General features: G+C 30.8%; 1 protein-coding gene across 4 annotated transcripts in view; it reads left to right on the forward strand.

Moving 5' to 3' along the window:
• The window catches only part of LOC143256665 (uncharacterized), a 66,836-nt gene extending 50,557 nt beyond the window's left edge, over nt 1-16,279 (forward strand). For all 4 annotated transcript variants that reach the window (XM_076514169.1, XM_076514170.1, XM_076514171.1 and 1 more), the window contains 8 exons: nt 1,699-2,919; nt 4,457-4,579; nt 6,587-6,715; nt 7,415-7,620; nt 9,888-9,990; nt 11,212-11,410; nt 14,057-14,823; nt 15,657-16,279. In XM_076514169.1, the coding sequence (XP_076370284.1) occupies nt 1,699-2,919; nt 4,457-4,579; nt 6,587-6,715; nt 7,415-7,620; nt 9,888-9,990; nt 11,212-11,410; nt 14,057-14,823; nt 15,657-15,799 (2,891 nt within the window). In that variant the 3' untranslated portion in view covers nt 15,800-16,279. The remainder of the gene's footprint in view (nt 1-1,698; nt 2,920-4,456; nt 4,580-6,586; nt 6,716-7,414; nt 7,621-9,887; nt 9,991-11,211; nt 11,411-14,056; nt 14,824-15,656) is intronic.
• Nucleotides 16,280-17,418: the final 1,139 nt, after the last annotated feature.

Genomic DNA, 17,418 nt, shown 5'->3' on the forward strand with positions numbered 1-17,418 from the left:
GCATTTTTTTCTAATTGCATCATCAGTGTGAAAGCATTAAAAAGTAATTAATAACTTTATAAATTTAAAACTAGCATAAGCTTTAAAGAGAGAACTTCTTGGTTGGATGGAAATTTAGAAAGGACACAAGTTAGTAATATTTTAACATTTTACAGTACAGGCTGACGGAAACTGTAGGAACAGCATGCTGAGATATCATTTCAAACAACTTAAAACTTACCATATTAAGCACTGTGTATGTGGCTCATGAGGACAGTGTTACATATTATGATTTGAAACAGCCTGAAACTGAGTTAATTGTAATTCAAATATTGAAGTTAATTAAATATAGAGATTTGTAAAATGTATGATGTTTGACAAAAAGATTGATACACACTTTTCTTTCTTAATACAAATATATTCTAATAAATAAATAATACTACAATTTATAATAACAGTTATTACAAATAATGATTTATATACAACAGCTTTACAAACAACTTTGATTCTTCTGTCTGGTTTGGAACTAAATATTTTATTGATTGTTCACAATAAGCAAATGGATTTTGACTTATTATTGGTACATTTTATTTAATGGCTATATACCTCTTGCTGATCACACATGAATTTTTCACAGCTGAAGTTAATGTCTTCATAGAAATACTAATGTCCAATGGTAACCTGCTGAAGTTAAGGGATTTATAATGTTCAAAGCCTATAAACATTCTTGTTCAAGTATCTGTAGTTTCCTGATTAATAATTGTTTATCACAGTTGTAGCTTCTGAGGTTTACAGAATACAAACTGTAGCAAATGAACAATATATACTGCCTCTCCACCTGTTACAGTGGCTACCTTTTATGACTGTTAAGTAAGGTTTTCGAAATTTCAGTTGGCAACAATGCTGCTATACATGTATAATATATACGCTGTTCATTCTAACACTTTGAGTGGGCAGGAATTTTGCAATACACAGTTAACAGTATAAGTTATATGCACTTCTATACATGTAATTAACTGAAACGAACATCAATGTTAAAATAAATATATAATAGTAAATTCATTACAACAGACATATTTTTGGTTTTCCCTTTCATTGCTTACTATCCAGTTAGAGCCAGTTAGAACCAAACAGGACACCTGTTATTTAAATATACAATGTTAACACAAAAAATAGCCATCATTTACACTGATGACCTCTAAGCTACATTTGTACTTTTTTTACAAGGAAAATGTATGCACACCGTTCTTCACAGTCATGCTTGTAGAAATCATACTAGCATGAATAATTGAAAAATACTAATAATAGAAAACACTAATTTTGTTTAATTTATTATTTTCATGAAAAGTGGCACTAGTCAATTAACTTGAATAACCTAGAATTAATTAGAAGTGATGAGAAATTATAATAGCAAAATTTCTGCTGCATGGGTAACTGGAATAATTTAAAACAGCATTAACAAGCAACACTAATTTTGATTAGCTAATTATTTTCATGTTAGTAATTATTGTAATAGATGCTTATAAGCAATTAATTAAACTGAGTTATTTACCCATCTTTGTTATTCTTTATTAAAGTTTATGGTAGTTAGTGATTACATATAAACCTTGTTCTCTTTTAAAACAAAACTTTCATCACAAAAATCATTTGTTGATTGGCATATTATCAAGTTCTTGGGACTGATGGAACGTATATAACTTTGGAATTCTTTTTTTTCAGTGGCTCCTAAAGAATTCGTTATTGAAGAAGACCATAACCATTACAAGTGTCATATAGTTGGTTGTGGAAAAAGTTTTCGAAAAGAAAATCTTCTACAGTCTCACATCAAACACTATCACAGTAAAGGTGAAGATTCTTCCAAAAATGTTGGCAAAACACATATTGCTGGTGTGGGTAGCACTTCTAGACATGTCACAGAAAGTGTTGGTACTTCACCAAGTTCTAGTTATGTAACAGTTAAAGACGAAGTAACAGAAAGTGACTGTGATTCAAAACTAATCACAGATACAAAAGATGATGTCAACAGCATCATTCTCACTGAAAATTTTAAATTTCACTCAAATAAGGAATTGTCATATTCTAGTGAAAACAGTTTTTCTCTAATGAATCGACCTTTTGAAAATTCATTGACTGAAAAGTCTAATCTGTTTCAAAACCTTCCTGGTAATGATACTGTCCAATCTGTATCTTCAAATCCAAAGAATACCACACTGGACAGTGATACAGGGAATAAAACACCAACTAAAAGTAAGCTATCATTAGTGCAAGAAGGAATACCCAAGCCATCTCTTACTATGACAACCCGAAGGCAATCTTATGCCGAAACATCTGTCAAAATTGAATCCAAAACTAGTCCAAGACTTGAGACTAGGCTCTCAAAAACTGTTGTTAAATTGGAAGACTCTCCTGGAGTGGCAACACGGAAAACATCTGTTCAAGTTGAAAACAAAAAGAAGGAAAAGTCTTGTGAAGTGAAACTAGTTGAGAACAAAAAGAAAGAAAAACTGAGTGAACTGAAACAACCTGAGAACAAAAAGAAGGAAAAATTGAGTGAACTAAAACAAGCTGAAAACAAAAAGAAGGAAAAATCAATGGAACTAAAATATGCCGAGAACAAAAAGAAGGAAAAACTGAGTGAAGTGAAACAAACTGAAAACAAAAAGAAGGAAAAACTAAGTGAAATTAAACAAGTTGAAAATAAAAAGAAGGAAAAATCAAATGAAATTAAACATATTGAAAGTAAAAAGAAGGAAAAAATAAATGAAATTAAACAAATTGAAAGTAAAAAGGAGGAAAACCGAAGTGAACAGAGGCAAGTTTATACCAAAAAAAAAGATAAATCAACTGAATTTAAGCAAGAGGAAAACAAGAAAAAAGAAAAACTTGCTGACTGGAAGCAAGATAAAACTGTTTCAGTGGGAAATATTAAACCTAAAATTGGTAAGTGCAGGTTTATTTAGTTATTCATATTATTTTCATACAGAAAATACTTAAAATATTTTGAAGGATTTCATGTCTTTAAAGCTTCTCTTTTTGATTATTATAAATAATAACACTGCACAACAAATGTTTTGAAACATTTTGCTTCCTGAAAAGTTTTTGCTAATTGTGACAGGTATGCACAAATGTAGTTTACAGTTACGTTTAAGTGTTGTAAATGCACTGTTTTACAAATGGTTGACTACATTATATTAAATTGTTTTTCACTGTGCAAGTCAGTGAGTCATCCTAACTAGAATAGATATAAAGTTGTATTGCAATGCCATGTACCAGAACTATATTTTGCCATTAATTGGCATTTCTCAGGTGGTGTGATGCTACTATAAATTGATTACTTTTGGAAAGGGTATGTAATAGCCCTTCTGGCTCAAATATTCATACACTTAGTCCATGAAGGTGTGTTCAGATTGGAGATTTCCAAGATAGAGTTATACTTTGTATATAATGGCATTCAGAAACAAAGGAAGATGGATCAACTTAGGGAAACAGGACCTTCCATAAAGAAACCTGCATTTTATTCATAAATGAATGAATGATTGTAGCCAGTTTTGGCTAGTTCTTTACACTTTAATATTATGCAATATGGGAATCTCATCATATGGAACAAAAAATAATCTGTAACTTGATGTCTAATTTTTTTTCCAGGGAGATAAAAAACAAATTTCAAAGTAGCTATATGTAGACAACATACTAAAACTGTGCAAACTTTTACAAACTTTAACATAGTATATATGGCCTATCAGCAAAAAATATCCTTTCAGGTGATGAACTACCCTTCTTTGAAGCCTATTTATTTATTTTATTCAGTATCCAGGTTTTCGATTGGTACTTTGTTCTGTTTTGTTCAAGGTACGTGTAATCTTGTTAGGGCAAATGAGAAAGATCTACAAAAAAAACTAGTTTATTTTATGTCTTAGATATTTAAGAAGCTAAAGTAAGTGATTATGAATTCTTATAAAATGTGTTTCATATGTCTTTTTTTGTTGAAAATACATTGTGCAACAACAAATTACACATGTAACTATCACCATTAGTAAACAATTGTATTCAGGTTCTTTAAGTTCTATTTTGCTTTATAGAGTTGTTTAAAGAAAAGTTTGGTAACTTCACATTGTTATTGGAACCTTGATGTTATCACTAAAGATATGTTGAATTTTAATGAACTTTGACATTGAAATGTAATTTTACTGACTTTTAAAGAACTTCTTCATTTTTCAAATTATCATGTTAAGTTTTAGTTTTTTTGTGTTTTAAATGTATTTCTTCAAAAAAAAAAGAAGCTGAATGAAAGTAATGTTGAGAAACTTTATAACTTGCTTAATGCTAGTGTTAACATTTGTTGTACCACAGAGGGTGTCCAACACTATAAATACTATTTTAGCTCAACTTTTCATTAATCAGAATGTTAATGTGGGTGATCAATGTTCCAATAGAATAAAAAACAAATGCAAGTAGTTAATTTTTAAAATTTACTTAGAAACATCTAGACGTAGAACAAAATCTATACATGGCACATCAGATGTCACTCCATCCAACAAGAAACCAAGGATCAAATTAGCATCAGATGATATACAAAGAACAGAAAGGATGTTTCCAGAAGGTAATGGAAAATTTTCTGAGAATTATATATAAAAATTTACATTGTTTCATTTCATATCTATTTCAGTGAATTACTAGTTACTTGGAGAATTTGTCAGACTTCCTTCCTTCCAGTTTTAACAATGATGTGAAAAATTGATAAGTTTAATTTTGTATTTTTTTAAGACAAGTGAAACTTGTTATGAAAATTGCAGGATGAGCTACCTGCTACATATACCTGTTTTACTAGGAATGGTCAATTGGTGCACCATTAGAAATGATGCTCTCCTTACAACTTGCTTTATATACTCGTCCATCTGAATTTAAATGTCTTACAATAATCTTACAATGATTGTTTTTAACCATTTCACTTTTCTGTTAAACTTCATCATATTTTATTTCTTGTACAGTAGATGTGTTCATAATTAAAGGTAATTATTCCCCTCTTTCACTGGCAGAGAGACATTTTCTTAATGTTTATCTGTTGTGGCAGATGTTTAACACTCTGTACCCTTATGTTTTTCGTATGTGTAAATTGAAGATGTTTTCCAACCTTTTAAAACTTGGTTACCTTACCTCAAATATGGACTTGAACATATGATTAATTTGTTGTTTTGCCAATTACAGTTGTCTGAAACATCACTTATAAAACATTCTTGACATACTAAGTAGGTTATTGAATATAGTTAAAGATGTGATGGTTAGCTTGTAGAAATAAGTTTTAAGGTGTATGCATGCTTTATGTGTTTGAATTGCTTGAGGGTTTATTAACCAAACCTCGTGGATATGCGTGTCAGTTAAGATCACAATCAAGCAGTTTGTATATTACAAAACTTGGTCAACTTTTGAATCTTGAACTCTACTTGTTTTTGAAGGTAACTAGTCACTGTGCTAAAGTGCCAAATGATATTACATGCTCAGTGAATGCATGTTTTGTACATAATGCTATTTTAAATTAATTTTTTTGCCCAGATATTTCCTATCTTAGAGTGAAAATTTGCTTTTACAGTTGCTAGTATTACAAATGCTGATAGATATAATTTATTCTGAACCATATGTTTATTACCTTTGCTTTACATTTTTGTAGTAACTCTTATTCAGTGACATATTTGGTAACTAGATAGTAGGATGGTATGGTGTTTTCAAAGTATTTGTTTAAACTGATAGTGGAAGAAATTGTTTCCTAGTAGTTCAGTTTAAGTTTGTGAAGCGTTTGATGTGATTGTTTGATGATTCTAAGGAGATTTACCATATACTGTTAAAACATGTAGGTGCTATTAATGTTCTTAATGTGTTAACATATTAAGTTACTTTTTATTGTACTCTTAAAACAGTATATTATGTAATTTTGTGAATTAATTATTTTAGAACAGACAGAAATCTTAAAAAGGGTTAATGTTTTAAATAAAATGTATTCTTCTGATTGTGTTGATTTAATTAGTTGTTAAAGTGAAAGTGTGTTGATTTAATTAGTTGTTAAAGTGAAACTGTGTTGATTTAATTAGTTGTTAAAGTGAAACTGTGTTGATTTAATTAGCTGTTAAAGTGAAACTGTGTTGATTTAATTAGTTGTTAAAGTGAAACTGTGTTGATTTAATTAGTTGTTAAAGTGAAACTGTGTTGATTTCATTAGCTGTTTAAGTGAAACTGTGTTGATTTCATTAGCTGTTTAAGTGAAACTGTGTTGATTTCATTAGCTGTTTAAGTGAAACTGTGTTGATTTCATTAGCTGTTAAAGTGAAACTGTGTTGATTTAACTAGCTGTTAAAGTGAAACTGTGTTGATTTAACTAGCTGTTAAAGTGAAACTGTTGATTTAACTAGTTGTTAAAGCAAAACTGTGTTGATTTAATTAGTTGTTAAAGTGAAACTGTGTCGATTTAATTAGCTGTTAAAGTGGAAATTATGTTAATGTTTCTAACTCTTGAAGTAATCACCCACTTTTTTTGTACGTTTCCAATAACATCTTAATTGAACAGATGTACATCTGTCATTTTTGATCATCAACAAAATACCCTTATTATGAGCAGAATCAACTCGAACCAGGACCAAGTCCCTACAAGAGATGTCTTCAGATACCAACTCATTTAGTAGAAAACGGCGGATAATCTCAGAACCAAGTATCCTGGATAATATAGATGACAGTCTACTAAGGGAAGGTAAATGTTGGTGATAATTAAATCAGAATGGTGTTAATATTTCAAATTTATATTGTTAACTCAGATTAACTAAAAACATTTAACACTCAGGTTTTGGTGTTCAAGTGTGTGTAATTTTGAATGCTATATAATTTATCTTAGCATTCAAAAACTAGAAGTTATTTAGAAAAATATGCAGTTTATATTAATTTACTTATATCGTGCTTATGGCATATGCATTTCCAAAAATATATTTTTTTTACATAATAAGTTAATTTTATTATTAAATTATGGGACATGGCATGGCCTGGGGGTTAGAGTACTTGATTCACAAGCTGCTGGTTGTGAAAGTGAATCCCAAACATGCATGATCTTTCAATCATGAGGGTGTTATTATATGACAGTCAGTTCCACTTTTCATTGATAAAAGTGTAGCCCAATATTTGGTGGTGTTGACCAGCTGTTTTCCCTCTGGTCTGTAACTTCTACTTTAGGGATGGCTAGAGCAGATAACTCTCAAGTAGCTTTGTGTAGAATTCAATAAGACAAACAACCAAATAATATATTGTGTTTTACAATAAATTATTTTATGTTAATTAAACTGAAATTTTAAGGTGTAAAAGTAAAATGTATCATGCTTAAGTAATCTATAATTTATGTTAGAAGTTCTGTTACATCAGTATATGAACTGATACATGACACATCAGTTATTTGGTTTAGGTTTCTTTAAACATGAGGATACCCAGAGTTCATCAGAAACTGTTGAATCCAGGGATACAAGAGACCCGGACACCTCGCTTGATATGCCTTCTGTGACAAGTAAAAAAGCCAAGAAAACTCAGTCTCAACAACAGGAGTACTGGTACGAAGGAGAGGTTGTTCACTGCATATGTGAGTCATCAGAAGAAAGTGGATTAATGATGCAGGTTTGCTTATCATACTTTAATATTCATATAGTACATTAGAATATATTTATGTACATGTTATAAAGTAGAATTTAAGTAAAAATATTTGTAATTATCAAACACTGCAAATTTTTTTATTTAAATTTAACATTAGTGGATTTTATTTGAAATTAAAAATCACTTCTGAACTAGATTAAAATGTAGATCTGTTTCATCCAAAAATACTTAGTTTGTTTACTATACTTATGTAGAATAGATTAAACTTTGTAGAACTATTGAATTTAATGAATTTAATTGTTATTTATATTATTTTCTTTTTTCTTACTGGTACCTAGGAGGCTGGAAAAATAGATCTTTTAATTATGGTTGTGATTGGTAATTCAGATGTTATTCAGTATTCATAAGTACTGATTAAAAATGTATCTTTTATTTAAGTAATTTTTCCTTTTAAGCATAAAATATGGAAATAACTGTTGCAAGCTTGTGAAATGCATATTAAGTTATTCACTTGTCTCAAAAGTATAGGTGGTTGATTTAGACACCAGAAACATAACTTCAGGATTATTGTTTTATTGTTGTTAAAAAGCTTCCATGTTATGATAATTAATAGTTGTGATGTAAAGTTGTGTTCTTATAATTTCTGAAAATCAAAGTTTTGTACTTGAATATTCCTTCTACTAGTGAACTAGAAGATCATTAGTGTTACATAATTACATGGTCTAAAAGAATAATTTTAAAACTTAAAAATAATTTGTTAAGATAAAGCAATTTTTTTCATAGACATCTGCATAATTGAATTTTTTATTTAAGTTAAACTTACTGACCTTTAGTTAACCTTTTGAAGGGTGTGAGTGGAATGATGGATAACTACATCAAGTGTTTAATACTTGCATTAAAACATGTAACTCATTAGTTAATTGAGGTAAGTTTAACATTTTTCATAAATGCATTTGAAAGTACAATTATTATTTGAAATCACATCTTTATAATATTTGTTGCCACCAGTGTCTGACATATTTGATGTGAATCTGAAAGCATTCAAATAGCAAACATAAAAGTTTGTGTTATCACTGTATAGAGTTATACTGTTGCAGATAAATGAATAATTCTTTATTCTATAACAAACTTATCCAAAAAAATTAGTCATTTTGGCAAGTTCTAAGTTTTTGTTTATGATCTAGTGCTGTGAAAATCTTGGCCGTGCCCCTATTTTTCTTTTGTTGATTTCACAACTAACTGTTGTTATGTTTTTGTTGTGATTAATATGCATCTACGTAGTGTGTGTGTGTGTGAGGGTAATAGATCACAAACATGGCAAATATGGGTTTTTGTTGTTGTTCATCACATACTCTGCCAGTTACTACTGTTTCCATGCTTCCTGGTTTCAATTTGAAAATCTTAAAATTGTGTTGAAATCAGCTGAACTAATGTAACTAAACTGTTTGCTAATAACCACTATTGTGTTTTGTACACAGTGTTTCATAATTTGTTTTCAGCTAAAATTTTAATAAAATATCCTACTTATTTTGTTTACAACATTGTAAATGTTTTGTTATTTTGTTTGGGCTCTAGAATGTTCAGGTTGGCAACATTTTAAGTACAACAAAATGTGACCCAGTTCAGGAAAAATAATTCACTTATATGAAAGTACATATGATGTTTTGTGACAAATCTGTATGTGATGGAGAAAAATGGATATCATTTTTAGATTCAGCATACAGGAATTACTATAGAGTATATAAAGCTTTTCAAGATGATAAAATCATCTCAGGACTGTGTAATTTTATTATATTTCAACATCTTGTATAATTTGTTAGAAAGTTCAGTAAAATGCTGTGGCACAGTTGATGAATTGGCAAAAAACAACTGACTATAAACAGGTGTTTCTAATTATTTTTAAAACATTTTGGGAAATGGCACCATTATTTAGCTGACTGCAAAACAATCAGTTCAGTTAACACGGATACCATTGAGATAATGTAATTGTGAATGTTAGGATGCTATTCTGTTTATTATCTTTTCAGTGGTTATACAATTGTTAATATTACATGTAGTGTTTCCATGTCTGTATATCAGTTGTGTTTAGAAAAATGAGGTTTTATAACTTTGTGGCTCTTTCTCTTGGTATCTTTGTTTATTCTGTTGTTTCAAAAATTTTAAATTCCATTTTTTTGCATATTTTCCCCCTTACATGTATATCTTGGGTTTAGAATTTTTATTATTATCCCCATTTATCTTATATCTCACTTGTTTATATTTTTACTGAATATTTTCCATATATCTTACAGTGTGAAGTATGCCTTGCCTGGCAGCATGGTGATTGTTTTGATATTGAGGAAGAGAAACAGGTTCCACAGAAGTATGTTTGTTATGCTTGTTTGGAACCTAAAGGTAAGCTTAAAATTTGACAGTTCTTTATTCATACTAGAATAATTTATAAGAAAAGTAGCAGATTTAATGTAACAACTGTTTGAAATGTTCTTGTTGGATTAGGTTAGAGTGGCTACACTTTGGACCTAAGGCTCCATGGCTCACATACTGTAGCTACAAAAAAAAATACTTTGAGGCCACTGTTGCTTCATAAGAGTGTTGGTCAAATCCCACTATTTGATTAAAGTAGTCCAAGATAGAGTGCTGTTGAGTAGCTGCCTTTCCTTTTATTTACCATTTCAACATTAGGGAAAGGTAGTGCATGTAGCTTTGTGCTAATATACAAAAAAAAGAAAAACTTGTTTTTTTCAATAGCTTTTTCATTTTGTGATGGTGAGAATTCCACTTGAAGTAAAAGTGTATCTCAAGATGGCTGGTATGGGTATTGAAACTTTTATTAAAATATAGTAGAGAATAACTTTTGACCTTCTTAGGTCATCTTCAGGTCAACAAAGGTGACCTGAATGGTAACCTGAAAATGACCTAAGAAGGTTGAAATGTTGTACTCTACTATATGTCAATAAAAGTTTTAATACCCATGCTAGCTGTCTTGAGATACAGCTTTTTCATTTACTTGTATCTGTAGGAGTGATCATAAGGAACTGTTTATATAATTTCTTTAATAATATTTTGCAGCATATAAATATAACTTTCTTATAAGTAATTGTTTTATTATTAAACTTCTCTTTGTTTTGTAGTATTCAGTGTTCATTGATATTATCTGAAATGTTTACAGAAGTACCCAATGCAGCTAATTAGTTATTTACAATTTTAACAGAACTTGAAAACATACTTGGAAATTTTCACACTGTCAATTAAAATAACAGGAACTCTTCACATTGGTTGTCTATGAAGAAATATATATAATGAATTTATTTTTCAGTCTTAGTACTTTGTATGAGTTGTCTGTGAAGAAATATATATAATGAATTTATTTTTCAGTCTTAGTACTTTGTATGAGTTGTCTGTGAAAAATATATATAATGAATATTTTTCAGTCTTAGTACTTTGATGATTGTCTGTGAAGAAATATGAATTTATTTTCAGTCTTAAATGAGTTTCTGTGAGAAATATATATAATGAATTTATTTTTCAGTCTTAGTACTTTGTATGAGTTGTCTGTGACTTTGTATGAGTTTATCAAAGATAGAAGAGATGATATGAAATGCAAATATTTTTCAGGGCAACGGGACAGTTTCAGGTATAAGCACGACCAAGATTGGTTTAAAACTGGGCAGATGACAACATTTTCTTTTCTGAATAAAGATGCTCTACAGATCAGCCAGCCTGCTGCTATGAAGGCTAGCCATGATCTAACTGCATCTCTGCATGATGTCTTCAAGGTGCTGCACAGTGTTAAATACAAGCTGAGAGTGCTTCAGTAAGTGCATGCTTTTAATATATTTCTAAAGTTTATTAATATAAAAGGATATTTAACAGTATAGTGAAACTGTAGGACCAGATGACTTGTTAGTTTTCAATTAATAAATAAGTGATATTTTTAAAGAGCATGAGTTACGTTAACACTCCTACGAAAATTGGGGCCTAATAGGCCCCAGAGCAACTTGAAAGGTTATTAATATTAGGCTAATAATTTTGTATTTAAATGAAATTGCCATTAACTGACCCTATCCCTTTATATTTTAATATTTTGACTTTTCAGACATTTGCAAAATAATATTTAAAAAATTTTTGTAAAATATCCACTTAGGGTATTTTGGGGCCTATTAGGCCCCAGATCAAAAAACATAAAAATGACTTTATTTATTTCCTGAATAATTCTAGAACAGGTCTGGGCAACCGGAATAAGCAAATTATAGTAAAAATATGTTAATTTTACAACTTCTTTTCAACAGATGGATATTTAGGATAATAACTCCAACAATAATTTTAGACGGTCCTGATTATTGCCTAGTTTGCCCATGCCTGTTCTCGAACATTCTAGAAACTTTATAGAAGTATTTAGAATAATCTAGAATATTCTTGAAGCTTCTAGAATATTCTAGAAGAATCCACAAATCCTATATATAGGAGCTGAAATCTTCAAACCGTGTCGAAAATGATATCTCTTGATGAAGCTGTACATTTACTGACAAAACCATCCTACTCTGAAAGTTGTGATGATGATCCTTCTGAAGCCAAAATGATGCCAGTGAACGAACTTTTGTCCAAAGATAAGAATTTTAGTTATTCAACAACACCTTCAAGGATCAACATGAGAACTGCAGCTCTCAATATATTCAATGGGAACCCAGGCATTACAAGGCAAGCTGCTCCAAGAGTCTCTACACCATTCGAAACATTCAAAATTTTCATTTCTGATAATATGATGGAACAGATCATTCACTCAACAAACACCATCATGAATGAACCAATTTTTGAAGAAGACCTCTGGAAATGGATCGCAGCTAATCTTTTCCTTGGAATAAGCAAATCCAAAAATGCATCGATAGACAAAATGTTTTCAACCGAATTTGGTTTGCCATTTTTTGAAAACTGATTACACAAGACAAATTTAAAAAATGTCCTCAAAATCAGATTTGACATCCACTCTCAAAGAAATAGAGAAATCAAAGATGCCACCATCTCTGGAGTCTGGAATTTTTCATTGAAAATTGCAAAACAGTTACAACCCAAGCGAATACCTGACAGTGGATGAACAACTATGTAACTTCAAAGGAAGAGTTGGCTTCAGAACATACATTCTGACAAAGCCAGGCAAATACGGAATAAAGATTTGGTGCCTAACAGATGCAAAGACAAGTTACCTCCTCAACGCTCAAATTTATACTGGAAAGGTTGGAAATACGACAGAAACAAATCAAGGAGAAAGAATAGTCAGAGAACTGAGTCAGCCATTGTTTGGAAAAGGAAGGACAATAACGACAGATAATTTCTTCACAACAATGACACTTGCCAAGTACCTACGAACAAAAAGAACAGGACTTGTTGGAACCATACGGAAATCAAGAACCTTCCTGCCTCCTGAAATAAATGCAAAATCTAGAGAGTTATCACCAAAGTTTTTCTACCATGACGGACATCACTCTTTTCAGGCACTCAGACAAACCAGGAAAATATGTGCTACTACTGAGTTCTCAGCATCAGTCTGGTGAAGTAGAAGAGAATAGAAAGCCCCGAAATCGTCAATCTTTACAATGCAACGAAGGCAGGTGTTGACACTCTCGATCAATGGTGAGATATTATACAACAAAGAGGCGATCAAAGCGCTGGTCAGTCTGCATATTCTATAACATTCTAGATCTTGCTGCATACAATGATTTCGTTCTATACTCGACAAAACATCCAGAATTTCTTCGTCAACATAAATCAAGAGCCAGAAGAGAATTTATATGGCAATTGGTGCTTGAAATCAAAGAAATTTACTGCAAAGATAATGACAAAACAACCTCATGTGAACCGCCTGCAAAGAGGGCAAAAAGAGGACGATGCCACTTGTGCGGCAGATCAAAAGATAGACAGTCGAAAATTGTTTGCTCAAATTGTAAAAAAAATGTTTGTCAGAGTTATTCTAAAGTTGTTTGTAATGAATGTTGTTAAATTACTGTGTTTCTATTGGAAAAATATATGGGGCCTGATAGGCCCCAAAATCACTTTAGTGGATGTAAATATTTTTTTTGTAGGAGTGTTAAAGATATTGAAACACAGAGGTGAAATAAGAACATGGTGTTTTCAGTCTGGGCACTTTGTGATTTAGGTAACACAAGTAGTTAAACTTTATTAATCAGTCTGTAAAATTATTCTTCAATAGGTATAATATTATGCATATCAAATTAACAAGTTGATCAATACAGAGTATTTTGGTGTATTGTTTTTGTGAGTGAAATGTGTAAACTTATGTTAAAATGTATATGAAACATAAATTGTGATTTCTGGAAATTGTTACTAATTTTTCAGGTGTAAAATGATGTTGTGTTATGCTATGAGTGTCAATGACATAGTTCAAAGATATTCCAAATTTAGTACCCTTTAGTAATTATATTGATACTGTATTTTTGTCTGTTAGGGATGAGAATCATCCAGATCTAAGAAAATTCTCCAAACCTTGGCATGAGGTAAATAAAGACAAGGAAATAATTTCTTCAGAAACACTCCAGCCTCAAAATGTTAAAACAGAAGTGCCTACATCGACTTCACAGCCTCTTTCTATCCAGCGACTGTTTATGGATCTTGACCATTCCTACTTTTCTCCAATTAAACCAGTGACTCCTTTTCCAGCTAAATTGGTTTCTGGTTACAAAAGTGATTTATTAGAGCAAGACAGCAGAGATGGTGAGGGTACTTCAGGGGAACTAGTTCCAGATTTGAATGTTCAATCCAGTAGTCAACAAGGCAGTATCAGGCAATATGGAATATCAAAAATCACTGATGAGAACAATAAAAAACTTGGAACTGCAGAAATCAATCCACCAACTAACTGTGAACAGGAAGTATTTTTGGTCTCATCTGGTTTAGAAGATGTTGTTACAGAAACAGTCCATGATTTAACAGGAACGACAAGTGAAGAGGTTCCTACTGAAGGAGGATTACAGTTTCCTGAACTTAAGGTTTCATCAGAAGACAATGTTAGTTGCTGTTATGAGATGCATGGGACAGATTCTGTTTCACAGTCGGTAAATTCATCTGGAAGACTGTGGTCAGGGGAATTTGAGAAAGAAGAGGCATCTTGTAATCCTGACCCAGAAAAGTGCAAGCAGAACCTACAAGAGCATATTGTCAAAGTTCAAGAAGAACTGGAACAGAGATTGGACATTATAGAAGAACAGATCAGTGGTAAGATATAGAAGTATTAGTGTGAAGAAGATAACTTTTATGTCTATCGATGTACAATTAAAAGAACTAATAAATTCTGATATGAAGTTTTAAATCATAACTGATATTCCACTTAGCTCAAGACTTGTGTCCAAGTTTAAATTTTATTTTAAGCTATTTTAAAGTGATGGAAAAGCTTTTTTTAATTTAATATTACTGCACAAGTTGTTTGTAGTGTGGATTCTGGTGTGCTCTTTGATATAGCTTTGGATTTTGAAGCTGGCGAGCTGTGTGGTACCTCAGGATATCCTCGTGTTCTAAGACTGTGGGTGTATTATAGCAGGGACAGTTAATCAGTATGTATGGTGTGTGGTATGGTACTGCCAGATTGGTGCCTTTCTTCTCAAAAGTCCAAATTAGGAATTGCTGCAGATGTCATTGGTGTCTTTACTATAAATATGTTATGTTTTTAGTGTATTTGGTGCTTAGCTTATATAAATATTGATATTCAGTGTCAATTATCAGGACAGTTTGTTGTTTCTTATTAGAATCTGAGTTTGTCGTTATTTTTTTGTGATGTTTAACTCTGTCTCTTCAGTAGCTTAAATTATTCTGATATTTGTTTTGAACACTTAAGAGCTAGCTTTACTAAAACAAATAGCTGTGAATTTTCCTAACTTGTCAGCTGTTTTATTTATAATACTATGATTCTACAGCATGTATGTTTTATGTGATGTGGCTTTAATTAATGAAATACTGTAGCTTTTATTTAAAAAATTACAAATTTTGGAACTTAAAAACTTGATTTGTTTAGATGTACCAGTGTTTTTCATAATAATACTGTTGTGTTATAGCTTTGGAGGATGAATTAGACTTCCCAGTTGCAAACCAGTCAGGCCCAACAGGAGATACAGATAATGCTACCCAGTTGTTGATGTCACTGAGGGGACTGGTGAAAGATCTGGATGTTGTGAAGAAATTTACGCTAATTCAGTAAGCTTGTTTTATAAAGAACAAACTTGTATTCAGTATACAGCAAGAAATAGGAATACGGGTCTTTTATCTTACTTTTAACTTGCTTTGTTTCAAGTCTGCAGTAAAAAGATCCACCAAATGTATATAGACGTACCTAAAAGTGGAAGCAGTACGACATATATATTATATTGACTATCGAGTTTAGATGCTTGTAATGTTATGATGACTGTAATTTAAAAAAAAAAAAACAGAAATTGTAGATTGTAGTTTTGAAGTGCACAGTTCTTGGTTAATTTAACATGAAATTAATGTTATTAACAAGGTTATGTAAGAGATATGCCTGTTTCTTAAAACAATAGATAAATATTGTTTAAGTAATAGATAAATGATAATTTCACATGCTTGATATTACATAAGAAGCTCATAAAACTTTAAAATGTGAAACATTGGTATGATGTATCAGAATAGAAAAACAATAAAGGTACTGTTTTCATGAGACAAATTTTGTGTATTGTTATACTTTTTGTAAAAATTCATAAAAGTAAAATATATGGAACAATATACTATCTTTATATAAAAAAAATAAGGAAAATTATGAATAAAACAATAGTTCTCAAATTTACAGTTAGCCACACAAATTGACTTTTGATTGTCAAAATAGTTTTGTTGGTGCTGCATTGCAATGAATGTTTTGTTTATCAGTACTAACAATTCTGCAATAATAAAAGGGCAATGGAGCCATGTTATTAGAAAAGGGTCACAGTGCAATGAGATTTGAAAACAAGTGTAATAAAATATTTTGTTTCCAAAATTTGTTCCTGTTCTTACATGAATTTAAACTTAGGTATGAACTCGATGTATCATTAGAACGTCTTAATTTTACTGGCCACTCAGATAGTAGATTTGTGTAAGAATAAAGTGAATTTTAAGTAAGCAGATGAGTGTAATGGAGTTTGATAGTTTACTGTTTGTAATTTACAGTGCTAATGTGTCCATGTAATGATATATATGTGTGTATGATATATCCAGGGATTCAGTAAAAAAGTTTTGTGCAGTTATTCAGAGTGAAGTAAAAGGCCAGGTATAAGTATGGCTTCAAATATCTTCAGTTCATAAATTATGCTGTCCTGTATTAACTTTGACTATTTTGTTTATATGCTGAGCCTAATTAATAACTTGCTGTAAAGTAGTTGCCAGTGATAGTCAAGTGTAGTGTTTCAAGAAAACAACAAGTTAGACTTTAGGATTCTTTGTCAGTAGTTTTAGAGCTTAAAAGTGTTCCGTGGTTGACAAAGTTTGTGAAGTGCTGATTTAGAGAAGAAAACTATGCTTATTATTTGAAGACTAGAACTTCATATCAAATTCAAGACTACAGAAAACTGAATGGGAAAACTTGGTGCCAGAGAATTTTAATATATTTACAACTGTATATGAATAGGTAATCTTGGAAAATATTTTGAATAAACCAGTTTAGGATTCTGCTTTAAAAATGCTGAAATAACACATACAATTTTTTTGGGAATTATTTGTATCTATTGCTTTGGGTTAATCCTTTTTCTGAAATAGACTGCATGAAACCTTATAATGGTGTTAATGATGTTAAATTAAAAGATGTATTTTAATGTTTAGAAAAAGCTGAAT

The sequence above is a fragment of the Tachypleus tridentatus genome, chromosome 7 (assembly GCF_004210375.1).
Source record: "Tachypleus tridentatus isolate NWPU-2018 chromosome 7, ASM421037v1, whole genome shotgun sequence".
Lineage (NCBI taxonomy): Eukaryota > Metazoa > Arthropoda > Merostomata > Xiphosura > Limulidae > Tachypleus > Tachypleus tridentatus.